Raw genomic sequence first — 22,970 nt, 5'->3', positions numbered from 1 at the left:
TAAATGAGGCTATGGTGGTATTAAACAAGCAATAGGACCTTGAAGGTCATGGTCCGAAAGATAAATGAAGGGATTAGGTGTGAGGACAATCCAGCAGTTAAGTATGGATGAGCTGGTGTTCCAGGGTGAAATTTAGAATAGAAAAGCTTTCAGAACTCTGAAGATAAAATGACAGATGCTAATGCCAAGTTTCGAAAGAACAGTCACTAGAATAATAAAAATACAATTGGTTATATTGAAATATTCACAGTACACAGTAAAATTACAATTTGAGTATCACAGATATTCAGGATAGGCAGTTGAGAATTCATAATTAATTTTAAGGCAGTTTATTAAATAGCAGCAGTTTAGATAGGATACACAATCTAAATGGGCAGAAAAGACACATCACATCTAACAGGAAGGAAACATTAACTGGTCATAGGATGGATAGATGTTTGAGGAAAAGGGGGCTGCTGATCTATCTCTGTGGCCACCACTGGTATTCTCCTTCAAACTGTTCACAGAACCAAACTGGATAAACAGTTGAATTGTCTTCTATGATTCACTCGTGCAACATCGGCATCACTGGCTAGGGCAGCGTTTATTGCCCGTCCCTACTTGCCCTTAAGAAGATGGTGGTGAACTGCCTTTTAAAATGCTATAGGTTGATCCACAATGTCATTTGGGAAGGAATTTCAGGATTTTGACCCAGCAACATTGAAGGAATAGCAATATATTTCCAAGTCCAGTTGGTAAATGGCTTGGAGGGGAACTTGCAGGTGGCGGTGTTCCTATGGATCTGTTGCCTTTATCCTTCCAGATGGAAGTGGCCATGGATTTGGAAGGTGTTGTTGGAAAATCTTTGATGAATTTCTGTAGTATGTTTTGCAAATAGTACACACTGCTGTCACTGAATGTTGGTGGTGGAGGGAGTGGAAGCTTATGGAATGTGGTGCCAATCAAGTGAGTTACTTTGTCTTGGATGGTATTAGGCTTCTTGAGTGTTGTTGGAGCAGCATCCATCCAGGGAAGTAGAAAGTATCTTGTCACATTCCCGATGTGTGCTTTGTAGACAATGGGCAGACTTTGGAGGAGCCAGGAGGTGAGTTATTGCCCACAGTATTCACAGCTTTGAGCTGCTCTTGCAGTCACTGTATTTGCATTGCAAGTTTAGTTGAGTTTTTGGTCAATGGTAACCCCCGGGATGTTGACAGTGGATGATTCAGTATTGCTAACACCATTGAATGTCAAGGGCCAGTGTTAGATTGTCTCTTATTGGAGATGGTCATTGACTGGCATTTGTGCGCCATGAATGTTACTTGCCACTTTTCACGTCAAGCCTGGATATTATTTAGATCATGTTGTATCTGAACATGGACTACTTCAGTACCTGAGGGATATGTAATGTGCTGAACATTGTGCAATCATCAACAAGCATCCCATTTCAGGCCTTAGCATGGAGGGAAGGTCATTGATGAAGAGCTAAAGATGGTTGGGTTTAGGATATTACATAAAGGAACTCCTGCATGCAAGTAGCCCTGTTTAGTAGCTTCACTAGATTGATAGCTCATTTTTAGGTAGGCCTGATGCTGGCCTTGGCATGCCTTCCTGTACTCTCCATTAAACCAGAGCTGATTCTTTGTTTGATGGTAATGACAGAGTGAAGAATAGGCCGGGCCATGAGATTGCATATTGTGTTGGAATACAATTCTGTCACTGCTGATGGACCACAGTACCTCATGGATGCCCAGTCTTGGGTTATTAGATCTGTTCAATGACTATCCCACTCAGCACAGTGAGAGTGAGATGTAGGGTAACCTCAATGTGAAGGCGGGACTTTATCTCCACAAGGACTGAGCATTGGTCACTTTTACCAACTCTCTCATGGACAGATGCATCTGTAACTGTCAGACTGGTCAGGATGAGGTCAAGTATATCTTTCGCTTTTGGTGGCTCCCTCATCTTTCGGACCCAACCAGCTTGATCTGTAGTGCTGTTACCGAAGAATTCTTGCTGTGGACATTAAAATGCTCCTCCCAGAATATACTTTGCATCTTTGCCATCTTCAGTACTTCCTCCAAGTGTTAGCTCTCGTGGAGGAGTACTGATTCATCAGCCGAGGGCGGACTGTATGTGGTAATCAGCAGGATACTTCCCTGCCCATGTTTAACCTGAAGCCATGGGACTTCATGGGGTCCACAGTCAATGTTGAGGACTCCCAGGGCAACTCCCTTCTGACTGTACACCACTGGCCACCACCTCTTCTGGGCCTATCCAACCAGTGGGACAGGATATATCCAAGAATGGTGACGCTGGTATCTGGAACAATGCATGTCAGAATATGATAAGACCATAAGACAGAGGAGTGGAAGTAAGGCCATTCGGCCCATCGAGTCCACTCCGCCACTTAAATCATGGCTGAGGGGCATTTCAACTCCACTTCCCTGCGCTCTCCCCGTAGCCCTTGATTATAAGATTGCAGCTCAATCAGACGGTCAGTACTGAAGGAGTTCTAAACTGTCAGTCATGAGAGAGGACCCCATTCTCAGACAACATGTTGTTATCCAGTGCCTCTTTGCAAGAAGGTCAGTACTGAGGGAATACAGCACAATCAGACGGTCAGTGCTGAGGGAGAGCTTCATTAGCAGTGTGTCAGTTCTGAGGGTGTACAGGTATGACTTTGTCAGGTTTTGCTTAACCAGTCTGTGAGACAGCTCTCCCAATTTTGCTCCCAGATCTTAGTAAGGAGGACTTTGCAGGGTCGACAGAGCTGTCTTATTTGACCTCCTTGGTTGGATGTGGCACTTTCTTTTTGCTTTCCTCAGTCTTCTTAGGCAAGAAAAAAACTGATGTCAGCGTGGACCACATTGTAAAACTCTCCTCTGTGTAAAGTCTTCTTCAACTAACCAAACTATGGTTGGAGTCACCATTGGCCCACTCAAAGAAGCTCTCTTCTGCTCAAAGTGATGCTTCCCTCTCAAGAATCGGTTTACTTGCCTTATTTCTTGGAGGCTTGTTGCTACTGTTCATTCAATTATCCATTAGCAAGCAAGCGACATTCAAGGTAATGACAACTATATCTGTCAGGTACCTGTGAAGTTATCTTGTGACTCATCGCTTATCCTGGTTAACCTTCAGATGGTTGAATCAGTAGAGGCCATGAGATCATTTAAAAATTCCAGTCAGGATTCATAATGTTTTGTTTCAGTGCTTGTGCTACAGCTATGTTCTTGGCTGAGTTACCAGCCTTCACTGTCTGGTGTTCATTCGCCCCGAGTGCTGCTGTGCAACAGAATGGTAAAGAGAGAGAGAAAAAACCATTCCCATGAATTCAATACGTTTCTTAAAATTTATAACCTCTTTATACAGTGACTTTTTCACAGCCGTAAGTGGTAACTCAAACTCAAATCTAAGTTACACAGATGCACGATCAGGTACGATCAACATAACTTTAAGAGAAGGCAACCAGACTAGAAAACTACCAGTTATATTAAACCAAATAGCTGGCTGAGAAATAAATTATTTACGACACAAAGCATATACACGCTCACAAAAAAATTAAATTAAAACTTCACAGTTTAGAACAAAGGAGAGTACAGCACAGGAACCGGCTCTTCGGCTCACCAAGTTTGCACCAACACATGTTGCCTTTCTAAACTAAAAACATTTTTGCTCTACACTGTCTGAATTCTTCTATTCCTTGCTTATATTCACATATCTGTCAAATGTCGCTTGCACATTGCTATTGTATCCATCCCTACTACCTCATTCCAGCTACTTATCACCCTGTGTGGAAAACCTGCCTCTGTGTTTGTGGCTAATTTTCACTGGAGAAGGAGCACAGCACACAGTGTCCACCAATTCTCTTGATGCCTTTAGAGAGAGGTGAGTACTGCTGGGGATACACTGCTTTATTTTGCCCTCCAACTACATTTTGATTTAACCCCCTACTCCTCTTTCACTTTTAATGTTTTGCATTGCCCTTCATAGAATCCCTACAGTGTGGAAGCAGGCCATTCAGCCCATGAAGTCTACACTGCCCTCTCTAAGCAGCATCACACCCAGACCCAGATCCCCCCCAATCTATCCTTGTAACTCTACATTTCCCATGGCTAATCCACCTATCCTGAAAAACCCTGAACACTAAAAGGGCAATTTAGCATGGTCAATCCACCTAACCAGCAAATCTTTGGTCTGTGGAAGGAAACCACAGCACCCAAAGCAAACCCACACAGACACAAGGAGAATCGCACAGTTGCCAGAGGGTGGCATCAAACCCAGATCCTTGGTGCTGTAAGGCAGCAGTGCTAATCACTGAGCCACCATGCCACCCTTAACTAGCTTTGCATTTAACACTTAGTTGGCTCCATGAGTGATTACAGATGGTGGTTAGGAGAATACAAACAAGTCACAGTGGTTTTGAGGTGGAAAGTTGCTCAGCTATGTGTGACAACTTTGCTGAGTTGAAAAAATAAGTGAATTACCTCTCATAGCTCCTTTAAATTTACCCTATTTTACCTCAAACCAATCTGCCCTAGTAATTGACATTTCTGCCTTGAAAAAAAATTGTCTAAGATCCATTCTATCAACAGCTCTCATAATTTTATAAATTTCTATCAAGTCACCCCAATCCTTCAGCGTTCAAGTTAGAACAAATTATTTTGTCCAATCTATCCTCAGAGCTAATACCCTCCAAACCAGGCAACATCCTGAAAAACTGTTTCAGTACCCTCTCTAAAGCCTCCACATCCTTCTACTAGTTTAGCAATCGGAACTATATACAATATTCTCAATGTAGCTTAATTAAAATTCTATACAAGCTGCAACATGGCTTGCCAATATTAATACTCTTGTATGCCCCAACTGATGAACGTGTGCATGTCACATGCCTTCTTGACCACCCTATCCACTTGTGCTGCCACTTTCACAGAACTGTGGATATATATGCCTAGATCCCTCTGTTGTTGATGCTACTAGGTGTTCTGCCACTTACTGTGCCCTTCTCTCCTGCATTTGATCTTGCAAAATCTCACATTTGTTCAGATTGAACTCCATCTGCCATTACTTGGCCCAAATCGCAAGCCTCTCTATACCTTGCTGAGTCCTTTGGCAATTTTCCTCATTATCCACAGCTCCCCCAATCTTTGTGTCATACGGAAACTTACTAATCAGGCCACCCACATTCTCCTCCAAATCATTTATATATGTAACAAACAACAGGGGTACCAGCAGTGACCCTGTGAAGCACTACTGGTCACAGACTTCCCTTCCACTGCTGCTCTCTGTCGTCTATGACTAAGCCAGATCTGTATCCATCTTACCAAGTAACCATGGATCCCACGGGACCTCCCCTTCTGTATCAGGGATTGACCTTGCCATGAGGGACCTTGTCAAAGGTCTTGCTGAAGAAACCTCCACTGCTCTGCCCTCATCAATCATCTTTGTCATCTCCTCAAAGAACTCAATCAAACTTGTGAGACACGACCCACGCTGCTCAAATCCATGCTGCCTATCGCTAGTAAGTCCATACATTTTCAAATGTGAATTAATCCTATCCCTGAGAATCTTCTGCAATAATTTCCCTACACTGATCTAAGGCTTGCCAGCCTGTAATTTTCTAGATTATCCCTGTTGCCCTTCTTAAACTATGGAAGAACATTGGCCATTCTCCAAGCATCTGGGACTTCTCCTGTCACCAAAGAGGATAAAAGCTTTCATACAAGGCCCCTTAGATGTGTCCCCCAGCATTCTAGGATAGGTCCCATTAGGTCCTGGGGACTTGTCTACCTAAATGCTTTTCAAAACACCCAACACCTTTAGCACATTGACATGCCTTAGAATATCAACATACTCCTCCCGAGATGCATCATCCAACATCCTCCTCCTTTGTGAATGCCAATGTTCCCTCTTCCTCTGGCTCCATGCATAAATTACTTTAGTGATGGAGAAGCTTTTAAAAACAACTGTTCTACAATTAGCAGTTACATGGAAAAGATGGGTTGATTAGGAATAGTCAGGACAGATTTCAAAAAGTGAAATCATAGAATTTTTGGAAGGCTCAATGCTGTTGATGTGACGTACATGGATTTTCTGAAGGCACATATTTACAGATACAGTAATAAAAGGAACAAGAACAAGCAGGCAGAGATTTAAAGTGATCTGCAAAAGAAGCAAGAGTGAAGTGAGGAAAACTACGTTTTCATACAGTAAGTAGTTAGGGTGTGAATGCACAGCTGGAAATGCATGCAAGCAGTTTCAACTGAGGCATTCTGGACTGCATGGGGCGATTATTTGGATAGAAATAATGCGTCAACGCATGTGAAAAAAGTAGGAAATTAGCACTAGGTAACGATGCTCATTTAAGGAGCCGGAGCAGGTACAATGGGCTGAATGGTCTACTTTTGCGACTAAATACTTCTCTGGTTCTATGATTATAAATCTAGCTTCAGTCTGCTGTACCAAACAACTAGCCTTCATGGCTCTTCTTCATCAATCATGGAATGTGAGTACCACTGATTAGGCTTGCATTTACTTCCTGTCCCCAACTTCCTTAGAGGAAGTGACAATGAGTGCCTTCATGAACCACTGCAATCCTTGATGTAGCCCCTTTTATACAATTCCATTCAGGAAGTTTGGGCTTCCAAATTCAGTTTGAGTCTTAGTTTTCTTAGCATCTTGTAGGGCCAGGCAACTAGTAGGGATAGGTTTCTTTCACAGTTTTCCTTTTCAATCACAGTAATTCATCTTAAAAATACTTTGAAACTACGGATTTCATACATACACGCTACATAGAATGTCTAATGAGATTCACACAGAAATGGAGGAACAGAAACCGGGACAAATATCGTGCATTCTAGAACTGTTACTTAGATATTGGAAACATATGAGAAGCTGGCTCTGAAATATATTGCATATTGAAAAATTTGGTATGTACATAAGGGCACACAAAGTGATTACAGAACCTGAGGTAATACACAGAACGTACTGGTGAGAGAGATACAGATGCTCTGAACTGTGGGTCAAACGCATCGTTTTGTAAAGAACTACAATCCTTTATATCAGTAGTAAAACAAAATGCCTAAATTTTTTTTAAAAGTATTGAAATTGTAAGGAAGTCAAAAAGACATACAACAGCAGGCAACAAATTGGGCTAATAAACAGATAGCTTTTTTCTGCAAAAGAGAATGAATGATACTTCATGTGGTGTCGATAGGTAGTGTTGCTTCCTCTGTCTTGCTGATCTTAAATTTCAAGACCGCTTGAGTATTCAGGTTTTGTCAGCACATGTAAAACACAAGCAAAAACAAAACATGCTGGAAAAGCTCAACCGGTCTGGCAGCATCTGTGGAGAGAAATCAGAGTTCATGGTTCAGGTCCATTGGCCTTCCCCAAAACTGAGTAAAATATATGAGGAACGCGCTGATGTTTATTTTTAAAGTCAATTATTAGGTTAAAAACTACAAGATACGTATCTACAGAAACTGACATTTTGAGAAATTCATTTAAGGTGCATACTGTGACAGACATTGAAGATGCTAGGACTATTTTTGAGTCATGTACATTACATGAAGGAAACAGAAGAAACTTGATGCACTTTTATAAATAGCTGACAGCTACGTATACAAGACGCCATTTTCTAAAAATTTTGACAGTGGCACAAAGCTTTGTCAGATGCAGTGGAAGTTCAGAAAATATAGCAAAAATCCTTTGGTGCCTAGACTGGAATATACTTTAGATTGTACAAATTTGTGCTTCTGTTATAATCCTAGCTAATGGGGATACTGGACATGTCATTCTCCAGAGTGATACTGGCTCAATAGAACCTGGGTTTAGCTTGCATTATTTGTACACATATGGCTGCCAATGTTCTTTAAACAAACTACAAGTTTATTATACAAAGGGGAAGAAGTTATATACATGACAAGTTGTAAAGATATCAGCATAAAAGAAAAATATCAACACCTTTCCTACAAATTTCTTTTAATGGTATTCAACTCTAGTGAAGTACCCCTCCTATCTTAACTCTTTAATTTCTTACTTAACTGATAGAATTGCAAGAATTTCCTTTGGCAACTTTCTACACATTCACCAGATGTAATTCTCTCTGTTACTGTCTCTCCTCAAGATACACAAACCTAGCTACTTCACTGATTTTTCCAAACTGAATTTGAAGAAAAGCCCTGCTACCTAAACAGCATAAACATTCTTTCAACCTTAGACAGCCACGAACTAAACTGGCCTTCTACTTATATGAAACTCAACTGAAACTGGGTTGTGGCCCCTGGTCTGTCTTTCCATATGCCATAAATCTTTGTAAGTATTTCATCTATTAATTCCCCAGGCAGTCTATCTAACCATTTGGTTTAAATCACATGCTTTCTTTCAGAACAATATTTTCAAAAATTATTTTCTGACATTTAAAAATGCCACTTTCTCAGAACTAAAAAAATCTATTAACCCCTACTTTAAAATTTAAATTCCCCGTTGATAATCACGTTTCACAAGCCTTTATCACAAGTCACAGGCATGCATGAACCTTATTACTTTGGAATGTATTTGTTTACATTTCATCTTATAACAATTTAATATTTTCAATTAAGACTCTGCCCATTCTAAATGGGCACTCAACTTGTCCTGAATTTTAGCTATTTGGAAGTACATTTATCAAAGGAGGATTGCTGACTCACTTATTGTGAAGTAAGAGCTACACTGTTTGCAAGTATATTCATTAAATTGCCTTCCATCCACTAAGTAGCATTGATATGTAGTCTAACAGCTTTCTTCCAAAAGGCTGCAGACATACAAGATAGATTTGCATTTATAATAAAATATTTAATAGCCCCAGGATATCACAAAGAGCTACTCAGCCAAATAAGTGTTCCTGGAGTGTGGGTACCATTGTCACTTAATCTCAGTTTGTTATACAGGAAGGAGGTTATGGACTAGGAGAGGTACTGATGGCAGTGTAATGGTAATGTCACTTGACTTCTGATCCTGAACCCTAGGCTAATGTTTGGTTCAAATCTCATCACAGCAGACGGTTAAATTCAATAAAGATCTGCAATAAAAAACACTAATCTAATATCAACTATGTAACCACTGTTGATTGTTATAAAATCCCATCTGGTCCACTAATGTCCCATAGGGAAAGAAATCTCCCATCCTTACTTGGCCTGGCCTATGTATGATTTCAGATTCTCAGCAATGTGGTTGACTCTTAATTGATGGACATTTAATGCTGGCTCAACCACCAATGTCCACATCCCATTAGTTAATTTTAAAAGGTTATTCAGCCTATTGTATCTGCTCTAGCTCTACAAATGGGCATTATGACTTGGTGCCATTGTCTTGCCTTGTCTTCAAAATCCTGCACATTATTTGAACAGAAATAATCATTTGATGTCCTCTTGAATGTCTTGACTGAGCCCACACCCACCACACTTCCACATTGTGCACTCCAGACTGTAACTGCATAAAAAACAGATTTTTCTCACATTGCATTTGTCTCATTTGCAAATTACTTACAGGAAGGCAATATGTAATAACAAGGCAGCAGTTAACTAAGTAAAGAACCTATGCCCTGAGCAAAACTGAGGTCAATTTGAATCAAAGCCCCCAGCTCACCACCCATCCCCACCCTGTTCAGTCCCCTCACCGTGGCTGTAGTGCTCTACAAAGAATATTTGGTTGCTTTCGTTCAGAGGATGATCATTGTAGCCTGAGTATACCACTGTGATTTCGACGATGAAATCATTTAGCGATTTTGAACCTCTGAAAAGCCAACCAGCATCTCAAATAAAGACACAGCAAAGAATATGTGACACCTTTTACCAAGTAATCACATCAGTAGGGAGGAGGCCCACATTACAGCATTTCTGGTAAGGAGCAGTGAAACCAAGCCATATTCTATAAAAGATGTGTGGAAACTGAGATTGGCTCATTTTTTAAAAGACACAGAGGCATTCAATGTATAGAGAGGAACTGAATTAGATAACCTACAGCGTGGAAACAGGCCCTTCGGCCCAACAAGTCCACACTGCCCCTTGATATATCCCACCCAGACCCAACCCCCCTATAACCCTCACACCCCTGAATACTATGGGCAATTTAGCATGGCCAATCCACCTAGACCCCACATCTTTGGAATGTGGGAGGAAACCCACGCGCACACATGGGGAGAATGTGCAAACTCCACACAGACAGTTACCCGAGGCTGGAATTGAACCCGGGTCCCTGGTGCTGTGAGGCTGCAGTGCTAACCACTGAGCCACCGTGCTGCCGTGCTGAGTCACATTCATTGTAAATATTGACTTTTATAGAAATACTCTCGATAGATACAAAATGTCAGCCACACTGTGATATGCACTACACTGCACTGCAAAAGACTTCGTTACTATTTATTCATTGAGTATATGTGCATCCTGTGATTTTGTGAGTATATTGATATGAGAAACTGTCAGACCAATATGTGCAGTTAAACTGCATCTCATGGGACTAGATTAGATTGCTCTCATTTTCAGTGTCTGCTTTTGAAAGAAACTAATGACACTGAACTAAAAGAGAATATCAACCGTCTACCAAAAATTAGCGCTGTTCAGTATATAGGATCATTACAAATTAACGATGAAAAACATCAATGATGCAGCTGTGAGTTTAAACAGATTAGCAAACCAATCAAAACTGTAAAAGAAAGGAATAATCAGCAGTGCAGCTGAGGTTGACTTTTGAAGCACTGATTCATAACAAAGAAGTCAGTAGACATTGGAGAGGTGCCAGAAGACTGGAAGTAAGTTAGTGCCATGCTCATTGTTAAAAACAGTGAAGAAAGAGATAAAGGCAAAAGCAGACCCAAGTTTCCATTTAGGTAAAATTATGGAATTGATTACGAAGTGTAAACGTGAGATCCATCTACACAGCAATAACGAAATTAAATTAAAAATCAATTTAAAGGGCTCATCTTTAAACTGGAAGTATGAGCATTTCAAAACATACAGTCACAATGCACATGAAGAAATTGAGCAAAGAATAGAAAATACACGGACGTGTGAGATGAGTAATATCAGTTTAAGGCGGCAGGTAAATGCTAGGAGGAGTGTGTAACGCCTTACTGCTGTCACTGTTGCTGCTACTAATTTGGATAAATAACTTAGATTCAGAGCATGCAAAGCAATTAGATTTGCTGATGTTGCCAAACTCAAAGGGACAGTAAAGTCAAAGGAAAGAGCTGAGACAGAACAAAGCAATAAAAGGAAAGACTTCAACAAATTAGAATTCCATTGCAGAAGAAATATACTGAATAGTAAGTTAGAGGTACAATTAGATGTTGAAAGAAATGAGGCCAATAAACATGGGGCTGAATCTTACCTTGTTTTGAATAAATACAAGTTGCATTAAGTCTCTTGGAGAGATTCTCATTGAGAAACCGAGCAGAAATTATTGCCATAGCATTCCACGTGCACTTCATTAATTACCTCCCCTCACACTATGGTGTCCCTCACATCCAATTCTGGCCCAATCCTACCACACGCCATTCCTAGAATTACTTGCCACTCACCAAATATCTGCCAAAAGCCCAGATTCATTGGCACCTGCACCGTATTTGAAAGGTGATCAGAGATAATGGGAACTGCAGATGCTGGAGAATCCGAGATAACAAAGTGTGGAGCTGGATGAACACAGCAGGCCCAGCAGCACCTTAGGAGCAGGAAAGCTGACGTTTCGGGCCTAGGCCCTTCAGCAGAAAAGGGGGATGGGGACAGGACTCTGAAATAAATAGGGAGAGAGGGGGAGGTGGACTGAAGATGGATAGAGGAGAAGGTAGGTGGAGAGGAGCGTATAGTTGGGGAAGTAGGGAGGGGATAGGTCAGTCCGGGGAGGACGGACAGGTCAAGGGGGTGGGATGAGGTTAGTAGGTAGGAAATGGAGGTGCTGCTTGAAGTGGGAGGAGGGGGTAGGTGAGAGGCAGGACAGGTTAGGGAGGCGGGGATGAGCTGGGCTGGTTTTGGGATGCAGTGGGGGGAGGGGAGATTTTGAAGCTGGTGAAATCCACATTGATACCATTGGGCTGCAGGGTTCCCAAGTGGAATGTGAGTTGCTGTTCCTGCATCTTACGGGTGGCATCATTACAGCACTGCAGGAGGCTCAGGATGGACATGGTGTCTAAGGAATGGGAGGGGGCGTTAAAATGGTTGACGACTGGGAGATGCAGTTGTTTATTGCGAACCGAGTGTAGGTGTTCTGCAAAGAGGTCCCAGGCCCCAAGATGACTTTCCGCATCAAGCAGATGTTCACCTGCACATCTGCCAATGTGGTATACTGCATCCGCTGTACCCGTTGTGGCCTCCTCTACATTGGGGAAGCCAAGTGGAGGCTTGGGGACCGCTCTGCAGAACACCTACGCTCGGTTCGCAATAAGCAACTGCACCTCCCAGTCGTGAACCATTTTAACTCCCCCTCCCATTCCTTAGACAACATGTCCATCCTGGGTCTCCTGCAGTGCCACAATGATGTCACCCGTAGGTTGCAGGAACAGCAACTCATGTTCCGCTTGGGAACCCTGCTGCCCAATGGTATCAACGTGGATTTCACCAGCTTCAGAATCTCCCCTCCCCCCACTGCATCCCAAAACCAGCCCAGCTCATCCCCGCCTCCCTAACCTGTTCTTCCTTTCACCTATCCCCTCCTCCCAACTCAAGCCACACCTCCATTTCCTACCTACTAACCTCATCCTGCTCCTTGACCTGTCCGTCCTCCCCGGACTGACCTATCCCCTCCCGACCTCCCCACCTATCTTCTCCTCTATCCATCTTCGGTCCGCCTCTTCCTCTCTCCCTATTTACTTCAGAATCCTCTCCCCATCACCCTTTTCTGATGAAGGGTCTAGGCCCAAAATGTCAGCTTTCCTGCTCCTAAGGTGCCGCTTGGCCTGCTGTGTTCATCCAGCTCCACACTTTGTTCTCCCGTATTTGAAAGGTCACTGCATAACCAGACATTTTGGTAAAGGATGGAATCTGAAAAAACAGGAAGATGAGGTCACACTTCTACAATAGTGATCTTGGGCTCCTGGTGGAGACTGGTTCAAAGGAGAGGGCTCCTCTTCCGAGAGGACTAGTGGAGGAGGGTATACCACCAGACCTGATAGCCTGATACGGTCATCATTGTTTCCAGATTATTATTGAATTCTGCTGCCATGGTGAGACTAAAGACACAGGCACAAAACCTTACAAACAAACAGTATTTTGGCAATACAGAAATTGAATATTGCTTAAAAGAAAAATACTCTGTCAAAGCTTTTCATCTTGCTCTTATCAGGCCATTTGCAAATATATCAGGCAAAGAGAAACAACATGTTTTTACTGTATGAAGTATGTGCTAATTGGCTGACAAGCAAATTGTGATTGATAGAAGTAAGAGTGAAGTGCAGTCCCATCAAATACCTGATCTAATTAATTACAAGTGGGCTTGCACAACTCAACAAAAATGATAATAAGATGAATTTTTTGAATCTTCTGAAATAAGGTGACTCAAAATCAAACTTCTGACAATAATTCTATGTTATTCTACCAAAGGATTGCATTACATCTAGTGACAAGGCTAAGTTGAATGAGAGCCATGTGACAAACATTGACGCTTTCACTATTGAAACAATATTGTCGTTTTACCAAAACAACATGATCTTTCTGAATTGTACAGGAGTTATGCAGCACTGGGTTATGACTGACAATTAATTGCCATGCTTAGTTTAAATTCCAAATGGGTTGCCTCGCAAGGTAAAGGTATTGCCCTCAGGAATAAGAAGAATGGCTGGCACCTATTTTATTAAGTTGGAACAGGTGAAATGTGTATACATCTCCTTTCTGTCTAAACAAAAGGTACTTTGTCTTAATTAAAGCAGCTCCTAGCACATGCAAATAGCACCATACCGTGAGCCCAGTTGGCAATCTTAAAATAGGTATCAACAGAATTCTTAGCACCCTCAGGCATATATAAGAAATGTTATTTCATCATTAATCACATCCTTGGTCATATAGCACTCTCTTCTCATACAGCATAAAATTCTATTCCCCTCTACATTATGTGAAGGTGCTGGTGTTGGGCTGAACATGGTCAGAAAACACACCAGATTATTGGACTATATTGGACTATTAGATTTCTGACCCCTTTGCATTGGCATTCTTACAAATGCTCTGATGAGCGCAAGGCTAAAAGACGTTTTGACAAAACGTATCTCCTTTCAGCTATACACAACCCTATTAACCTCATAATTGTTAATGCAATCCCATGCCATATCATAATACTTGTACTGAAAACTCAATAACAATGGGTATCAAAAGAATTTCAGAAGCAAAAACAGGGTTGTCTGAGAAACATATATCCAGCTTCATAATAGACATAGGAATAAAGCCACAATCTTTACACATATACTGTGTTTCCTTTGTGTGATAGGTAAATAAACCATGGCATTTGATAACAAAGTTTCCTCTTTAATAGTTACAGATCGGAAGACTCTCAATACAACATTAATTGATCAGCAAATGTTAAACCAAAAAGAAAATCTCTAATATTAATATTCATTAAGTCGAGTGATGCACTATGCCTCTAGCATTACTAGCAGAGGTTGTTTTCTATTTGCTGACTAACCTGTTGTGTTTTTTCTAGTATCTGTTCATATTTCAGTTTGCCACCATTTGTGGTTTTCCTCTTAACAAATATGTATTTTCAAAATCACTTGATCTGAATAACTAGCTGCTTTGATCAAGATCATATTCTAATAGACATCTTTATGCTTCTGAATCTAAAATTGTGAAAGAAAACAGTGTATTAATTGCCCACCAAATTAAAATTAAAGTCTAATTTTCTGTTTTCTGTGAAGAATAAAGTATTAAATATAATGCTGACAAAATTTTTTAACTTGCAAACTCCCGTACAATTCAGAAAGATCATGTTGTTTTGGTAAAACGACAATATTGTTCCAATAGTGAAAGCGTCAATGTTTGTCACATGGCTATCATTCAACTTAGCCTTGTCACTAGATGTAATGCAATCCTTTGGTAGAATAACATAGAATTATTGTCAGAAGTTTGACCTTGATTCACCTTATTTCAGAAGATTCAAACAATTCACCTCATTTTTGTAGAGTCGTGCAAGCCCACCTGTAATTAATTAGATCAGGTATTTGATGGGACTGCACTTTACTCTTACTATTGTGTGTAATATCCAATTGAGATTCCATGGTCTTAGCATCAGAGATGAAAGCATTATTAATGTTTTGTAGGCTATTCAAAATCCTCAGTTCTCAAACCCATCACACTCAGCATAACTTAGAAACCACAGGAAAAATAATAGGTAATGGTAAGATCTAAACAAATGATTTTGAAATAGAAATATCATAAATTACAACATTCTTACAATAGAATGATGTATTTTTCATTGCAACACTGATTGGAATGATAGCTTAATATACTGTGCATGCTGAGACAAAGTAGCAAGTTTGTGTAAAAAGAGGAACGTAGTTTTGAGAGCAGTAGTGCTCAAGCCATGGTCTAGTATTTTGAAGCTGTATACAGAGTAAGAAGTATGTAAAGTGGTGCCTTGCTTTGACAATTCTACTAAGGTCATTAAATTTCTTCCTGCACCACAGCTAGGTCTTAGTCTGCTGGCTGACAACTAAAGTAGGATTTACCATTGAGCTTTTGAAGGAGTTTTTAAAGATGTAGCATCTCCTACTGGAGACTGAGATGTGCAAATATTGGAAAAAAAGTAACTTGCACCGCAGTAACTTCAAAATAATTTCATGATAATTTTAAATAGTGTCTTGATGAATTCTATTTTATTTAAATCTTAATAATTAGCCTTTCCCCAGCCTCTGAATAAAGCAGTGCAGTTGTGTGGTGTTCGTTTGATCATTTTGATGAATGTATTTCTTGGCAAGTCATTTGCAACTATTTAGACAAAAATATGCCTAAATGCAACTACTTGCAAATGCAATTTATTCAATGGAAAACAAAGTCACTGAAACCAAGGTTTACTGATTTTCTTTCAATGAAAAATCATACAGAAAAGACAAGAGTCGGTTTTTTTAGAAATAGCCTCTCCCATTGGACACTGGAATGAACAAATAATGAAAAAAAATGAATTCACATCACAGTAACTTCAGAACATTCATGATAATTTTACGTAGTCTCGAGGAAGATACAAAAGCTGAAAAGCAACAGGTCACAAGAATCTCAACAAAAGTACAATTGTTGCTTGTAAATGTGTTAAGCTGGTACTTATCATTTGCCGTTTGGAAGTCAAGTGCAGTAACATTCTAGTAATAATGAGCTTCACAGGTAGAAAAATATATAGAGGGTTTTACTGTAGCTGCAACCCAAGGATCCCAAATAGTGCACTGCCTCCCAGGTGCCAAGGTAGTGGGTGCAAAATATTTTGTGGAGGACAAAATAACAGCTCAAAGTAGAACCAATAACATTGGCAGTATCTTAGTAGTGCATTTTCCTAAGAAGGTTCAGCAATTATTGTGATCAATTCGTTAGAAGTTTTTGGGAGTAGGCAGAAAAATTGATTGTAACGAAACAACAAGGCCTTTTAGGAGCAACCTCAGCATAACTTCCCCATGCTATTCCAAAAAACACCCATTTAAGGGAGGTTAGTGTGTTACGAGAGATTATGTATGTAGACTGAGTTCAGGTTCCTTGGAATATAGCCACTTTTTTTTTCTGTCTCTCTTCCTTTAGGGCTGAAGCACTGATTGAAATGAATTATGGTAATGCTTGACAACACTCTGCACACTGACCTTCTTTTATGCCTGCATTGCCATTGGGAAAAGAAATTTAAAAGCTGTAGCCCAAATCAAACCGAATGTATAAGGTACTACAATGGTGAGCAATATTAGAAATCATAAAAATAGAGTTTGAACTTCGGAACATGCATAAAGATTTTAAAAGAGCTTAGAAGAGTTATCAGAAGCAGAAACCTGAGCAGTGATAGCAATGTTGACTGCAGTTCTTGAGCTGGCAAGCATGCCAGGGTTTGCTTGTCATGCTCCATACTTGCTCCAACACTTAGTACCAGTGGTGCAGTATGAAATCCTGTAAATGGCCAATAGTTAGCCTCTTAAGGGCCTCAGTTAGCAGCTCTTAAGCGTGTTGTTTCATAAATTCCAGAGCAGATGCCAGTCCTGCAAACAAGACATCAGCAAAGATCACAGCACAGGATAAATTGATGTGAGGCAATCTGACAGTCTTTGTCTTTCAAGAGCCTTGTATTCACCCATTGAAAATGCGGTGGCAAAGTGATAATGTTAGTGGGCACAGAAGTTAAAGTTCCACCGTGGCAGATGGTGAAATTTTAATTGAATAAAAGCTGGAATACACAGCTAATCTACTGGCTTCTATTCAGGCACTTTCAATTGTCATAAAGACCAATTGATTCACTAATGTAATTTAAGGAAGGAAATTTGTCATCCTTATCTTGTCCGACTTATATGTGCCTTCAGACCAACAGCAATTAGCTCTCAACTGTCCTGAGAAATTGGCCAAGGGTGTCAATGACTTCAAGGGCAATGCCAACAATGCCACCATCTCATGTAAGAATAATAAGTACAGCATCTCATCTGACCCCATCAAAGTTCTGTAGCTCCATTTCCAACGTTTCTTGCTGATAGAAGAACTTCAGCTAATATATTTTATATCTATTCTACACATGTTCATTAGGTTAGTCGGAATTCCGTTCTATCGCCAGTCCATGATTTTTTTGCTATTTTCAGAAATTTGCTTAAATATTTGTTCTCCTATTTCCCTTAACTTTGGGACCTAGTGATGTGACTGTCACTTTTTGAGATCCACAATAATCTGTGGAGCACTGATTCACTCTGTAAGGGAACAACTGGATGTTTATGACACAATATAGGTATTAAATGTACTTGCTTTCAATCCTTTGTATACGACATTAGCTTTATGTGTCAGCAGGCTGTGAATGCTGAGTCATGAGTAAATTCAAGGCTGAGATCAATATATTTTTGGACTCCAAACGTATCAAGGGAACAGATACTAAAGTGGAGTTGAGATCGAGGATCAACCATGAGATCAATATATTTTTGGACTCCAAACGTATCAAGGGAACAGGTACTAAAGTGGAGTTGAGATCGAGGATCAACCATGATCTTATTAATTGCCACAGTAGGCGTAAATGGTCATATGGTCTACTCCTGCTTTTATCTCTTATGTCAGCACAAGTCAGACATCACATTCTAGATGGCATGGTTTTTAGAGGTGAATAATAATCTGACAAATGCAGACTGAAAGCAGCCAGTGTTTTAACCACCAGCCTAATAGATCCCAACTTCTGAAGTTATTTCATACAACTGTGAAATTCCTGAGTAACCTTAGGCCAAATTCATAACAGCAATTAGACATTGTGGTTGAAGAGTGAGTTTCAGCATTTGTTTCCTGTTTTAAATATGTACTAAGATCAATCAATTATTTCCACATAATTAAAAATCTATAAGCCAAACCTTTGCATCAGTTAAAGTAATGGAAATCATTCTTAAGGGAGAAATGTTGTATAGGAACAACCTAAGATATAAAAAAATGATTTTAGTAACAAAAGCAAATTATAAATAATAAAAATGCAATGTTCTGCTATCTTCAGATATTGAAAGTAAACATTGAGATTCCTAGACATAATTTATTCCAAAGTCTTTTAATAAAATTACACATAGGAAGCATTAATTGAGGTACAGCCTGAAATCAGAATGATTACAAGGAGAGCATTCCATTTATTCTGTCCTGCTGGTTCTTTGCTACAACTATCCAATTAGTCTCACTTTTTGCACTTTCTCCATTACCCTACGTTTTTATTCCTTGCCAAACTATTTATCCAAACTTCTTTGGACATTGATTATTGAAACTGTTTCCACCATCCTTTCAGTTAGTGCATTACAAATTACTCTACTGTCATCTTGGTTTTCTGTTTACAAATACATTGAACCAAATCTTCTGGTTAAGTTTCTATCACTAAAAACCATTTCTGAAGTCTAATGTCCAAAACTGAACACAATATTCCAGTTGACATCTTACTTGTGTTTCATGTGGGCATAGCATTGTTTCCTTTGTTTTTGTATTTCAGGCTATATTTAACAAAGTAAATCATGTACATCCTGGGTAAAATATGAAAATGGATAGAAAATTAGCTATAAGTCGGAAAACTACATCTTTTGTCAGGCTACAGCTTTTATTGCTCAGACCTCTGCAGTCCTTAATTTACATAAGGGATCCAGAATCCACTGCAAGATTGTCAAATTTGTGAATAAAATGGTTACAGCACTGAAACAGAATGATATAGCTGTAGATCTGGGTTATTTATACAGACATGTCTTGGATGCAATCTTACTCTCAATGAAACATGTTAGCGCATAGAAACTCTAAGTAGCAATAGTGAATGTGACAGTGCTACTATCAAGGTAACATGGTCAGACAATTAAAGAAATTAACAAAACATTATGGTATTTCATCAAACCAAGGTCCTAATATCAAGTGAATTCTGAGGTATTGATTTTTAACTGCAATCTGCATTTTCGTGTGAAGAAACTGGATGCATGCTCCAAAGCTGTAGTCAGAAACCATGGGAATGATTTGTTCGTCGGCTGTCCAAAGACCAAGAGAAAATAAGGAACTTTTGAAACACAGGTAATTAGGTAGAATTTTTCTTTCAACATTATGCAAAGTCATATTCCAGTTTATAGGGGTACAGGCTAACTAGAGAGACCTCTTGTGAAGTGCACAGAACATGATCTGGTGGAAACAGAACATTGTATGAATCTGATTTACTTTCTATTCATGAAAATAATGCATTCTCCTAGGTCCAACACTTTTACATAGCTTCACTTTTTTTCTGAATTTACATCATTACTAAATTGAAATGTGGAGTAATAAGTTTCAATGACAGATGACTGGAGGAATGTTAAGAACACTACCATAAATATGATCAATATAAAATGCATTATATTTTACATAGTGATTTTATCTTGAATTATTCATGAGCGTCTTCATTGATGATAAAACTGAATCTTGTTCTATGGACTAAGCACAACTATCAAGCTTCATTTTTGTGGTCCGGGACATCACTAGATTGTTGCCTACTAGATTGTTAATCTCACTGGCATGTATTAGTCTCTCATATTTTATTGAGAAACCTAATATTATGACTATATTTGTATTAAAGTCTACACTTGCATACATCCATATATTCAACAAAGTGTGGAAGGCAACTCTTTCCATTCACTAGCTGATGGAATCTGAATGATGAGAAGGAACATTTCTCCCACTGGAAACAAATGAGAGTAAACTTTACTTCGGACAAAAGTTCCCATCAATCACTGTACACCATCCATTAGCAATTCTGGTTGGAAAGCGGAAATGTATCATTTTCTAGTAACAGCTAATTGTTGATACTTAAAACAAAGAAATGTAAATCTGAAAATAAATATCAGCTATTTTTTAAAATATAATTTGCCTGCAAATTTTTTCCCACCTTTGGAGTGGACAGTTGACCACTGCAGGTAAATAGATTTAGTGTTTGTTGGTCGGTACAGACACGGCGGGCCGAAGACCCTGTTTCTATGTAATATGGCTCTCTGACTCTACGTGTGTGGCTGTAGACTTACAAGTACATTCGGAACTGGTAAAGTCAGTCATTGCATATCACTGTCTAACTGGATATCCCTGAACTCGGCGTTACAGCTTCACGCAATGGGTTTCATCTACAACTAGGGGAGGTACAAGGAATTCAGGACTTAGGCTGACCAATAGCAATGCCCCGAGCCACTCTGACACCCACACGACTCTGCAAGCACCGCCAATTTCTTCAATTGGGTGTTAGGTGTGGTTCTTTGGTACTAAGGCACAACAAGTCCAGCAACAAAATATATTCCCCTTTGTTACGTTACCTGAAATTGTACAGGATCCTGTAACAAAAAAAAAGCGTAGGGGAAATACATCGGAACGTGGAAATAGAATTTCTGTCAGCTAATATTAAAAAGTAGTCAAATAAAAATAAATGGAATAAATACATGACAAATTAACATCGGCAAAGAAGATCGATCGAGGTTTATGTTTGACTGAAGCAGTAATATGAAGGTACCCTCACTGTCAACATTTTAGGATTAGGCAAACGAAACGCGGTAATTCAATGCAACAAAATAGAGGTGGGGGGGGGAACAGGGAAATCGCCCTGTTGTGCGTACGAATAAAACCAAGCAACAAATACGAAAGGAGGATGCGACCAGTACTCACACGAAGGCGTGATAGACCAGTGCCCATCCTCCGGGTCTCTCTAGCGCATCATAGATAAAGTTCTGCAGTTTTCTGTAGGTGGCTTTCCTTCTGTTCGGTTGATTGTGGCTCAGAGGTTTGGTCAGGAGGTTCAGACCTTCCTTCGGTCCCGGTTTGTTGTCTTCTTTGCTCCGTCCCTCCAGCAGCAGAGCGCCGTCCCGGTCCGCCCCGGAGTTCAGACCGAGTCCCCCCACCCCGGGCTCGGGATCAGTAGCGAATCCCACCCGCAGCTTTTTGCCTTCGCCCGAGCCATCACCATTCCTGGACTTGAGCCCCATGGTCTGCAGACACGCCGATGCTCACTGTAGGCAGGCTGGCAGAAAGCGTGCAGGAAACAAATGCCATGGCTCGTAAACAGAGACCAGAGCTTAAACAGAGAGGTCCCATCAGGATCTTCGGGGAATGGAATAGACCTCTCTGCGTCTCCCTCTTTTAATCAGGTTGGAGAGCGGGCATTACGCCCTCACTTTTTTTTAAATATATACCTGTTGGTATCAGTGATGCAGCCCTCACTGAGGGCTCAATGGTTTAATGACTGTGCAGCCGAGAGGTGGCATCTGGAATTGCTGCCAGGGTTTTTTCTGAGGCGGAAGGATTATTGATGGTTGAAGCAAAAGGATCCAGGAAGCACAGAAGCAGATTCAGCTCATTACACGCCAACACGTGATCAGCATTGCCATTTACATCTCTTAAAGATAATCTCCAAGGATCTTAATACAATCAATTTGAGGGGGGAATCCTTAAATGCGTAGCTTTCGATGGGTTTATTTTATTTCAAATTCTAGAAATACACATCGAAAAGCAATAGACTACCACGCAGGTCAATACTATGCTGAAACACCCCTGCATAATTTTTCTATTTCCCAAGTATTGCCGCGTTCTACGGTTGGGATCTGGGACTGTGCCTTGCCGGCTGACGGCGTAATGTCACCCCATACCTTTACCCATTTCTGTTCAAATTGCCTTTTGAAGGTTGTCATGGAATCTGCCTCCATCACGCTGGCAGACAGTGTGCCCCAGAGCGGAACCATCCCCCTTCTAAAGTGATCTCTCCTCTATTCCCCTCTTTTGCCAATTATTTTAAAGCTATCACATTTGGTTACTGAACCACTAACCTGAAGAAACTGCTTCTTCCTGCTCTTTTCCAAATTTGAAATTAGATCTTTCGTTAATCTGCTCTGCTCCAAAAGTAAACAATCGGAACTTCTCTCATCTCTCTTAAATTACTTGAATCCCTCTTCCCCAATATTCTAATCTGTACCATCTCTGAGGTTTTGGCAATCTTCCTGAAGTGTTGCCCCAATTGTGTACAAAATTACAGCTAACCAATCAAATTTGTAATGTTCAAAATAATTTTATCAATGGTAATGGGGAGAAAGCAGGAAAATGGGGTTAAGAAACATATCAGCCAAGACCAAACAGCAAAGCAAACTCATTGGGCCGAATGGCCTAATTCTGTTCCTGAATCTTATGGTCTTACTTTGTTGTTCAATACTCTATCTACAGTACCAATACTCCTATGCACTTCATTATTGGCTTGTCCTGGAATCTTCGAGGATTTGTGAATATGCAGCCCAGATCCCAAAGGTCCTGCAGCCTTCATACCCAAAAAGACCCATTTAGATCAGAGGGCACCTGCATGTTGTTTCTCCAAAA

At 40.3% G+C, this 22,970-nt stretch overlaps 1 protein-coding gene across 2 annotated transcripts in view; it reads right to left on the bottom strand.

Annotated features, from left to right (window-relative positions):
• The window catches only part of LOC125451993 (potassium voltage-gated channel subfamily KQT member 3), a 399,056-nt gene extending 377,003 nt beyond the window's left edge, over positions 1–22,053 (bottom strand). The window contains exon 1 of one of the 2 annotated variants that reach the window (XM_059646073.1): positions 21,276–22,053. In XM_059646073.1, coding sequence (XP_059502056.1) covers positions 21,276–21,592 — 317 coding nt within the window. In that variant the 5' untranslated portion in view covers positions 21,593–22,053. The remainder of the gene's footprint in view (positions 1–21,275) is intronic. The other variant, XM_048529840.2, reaches the window with a different exon arrangement.
• Between the last annotated feature and the right edge of the window lie 917 nt (positions 22,054–22,970).

Source organism: Stegostoma tigrinum, chromosome 5, assembly GCF_030684315.1.
Source record: "Stegostoma tigrinum isolate sSteTig4 chromosome 5, sSteTig4.hap1, whole genome shotgun sequence".
Lineage (NCBI taxonomy): Eukaryota > Metazoa > Chordata > Chondrichthyes > Orectolobiformes > Stegostomatidae > Stegostoma > Stegostoma tigrinum.
This window is presented reverse-complemented; position numbering and strand designations above follow the sequence as displayed.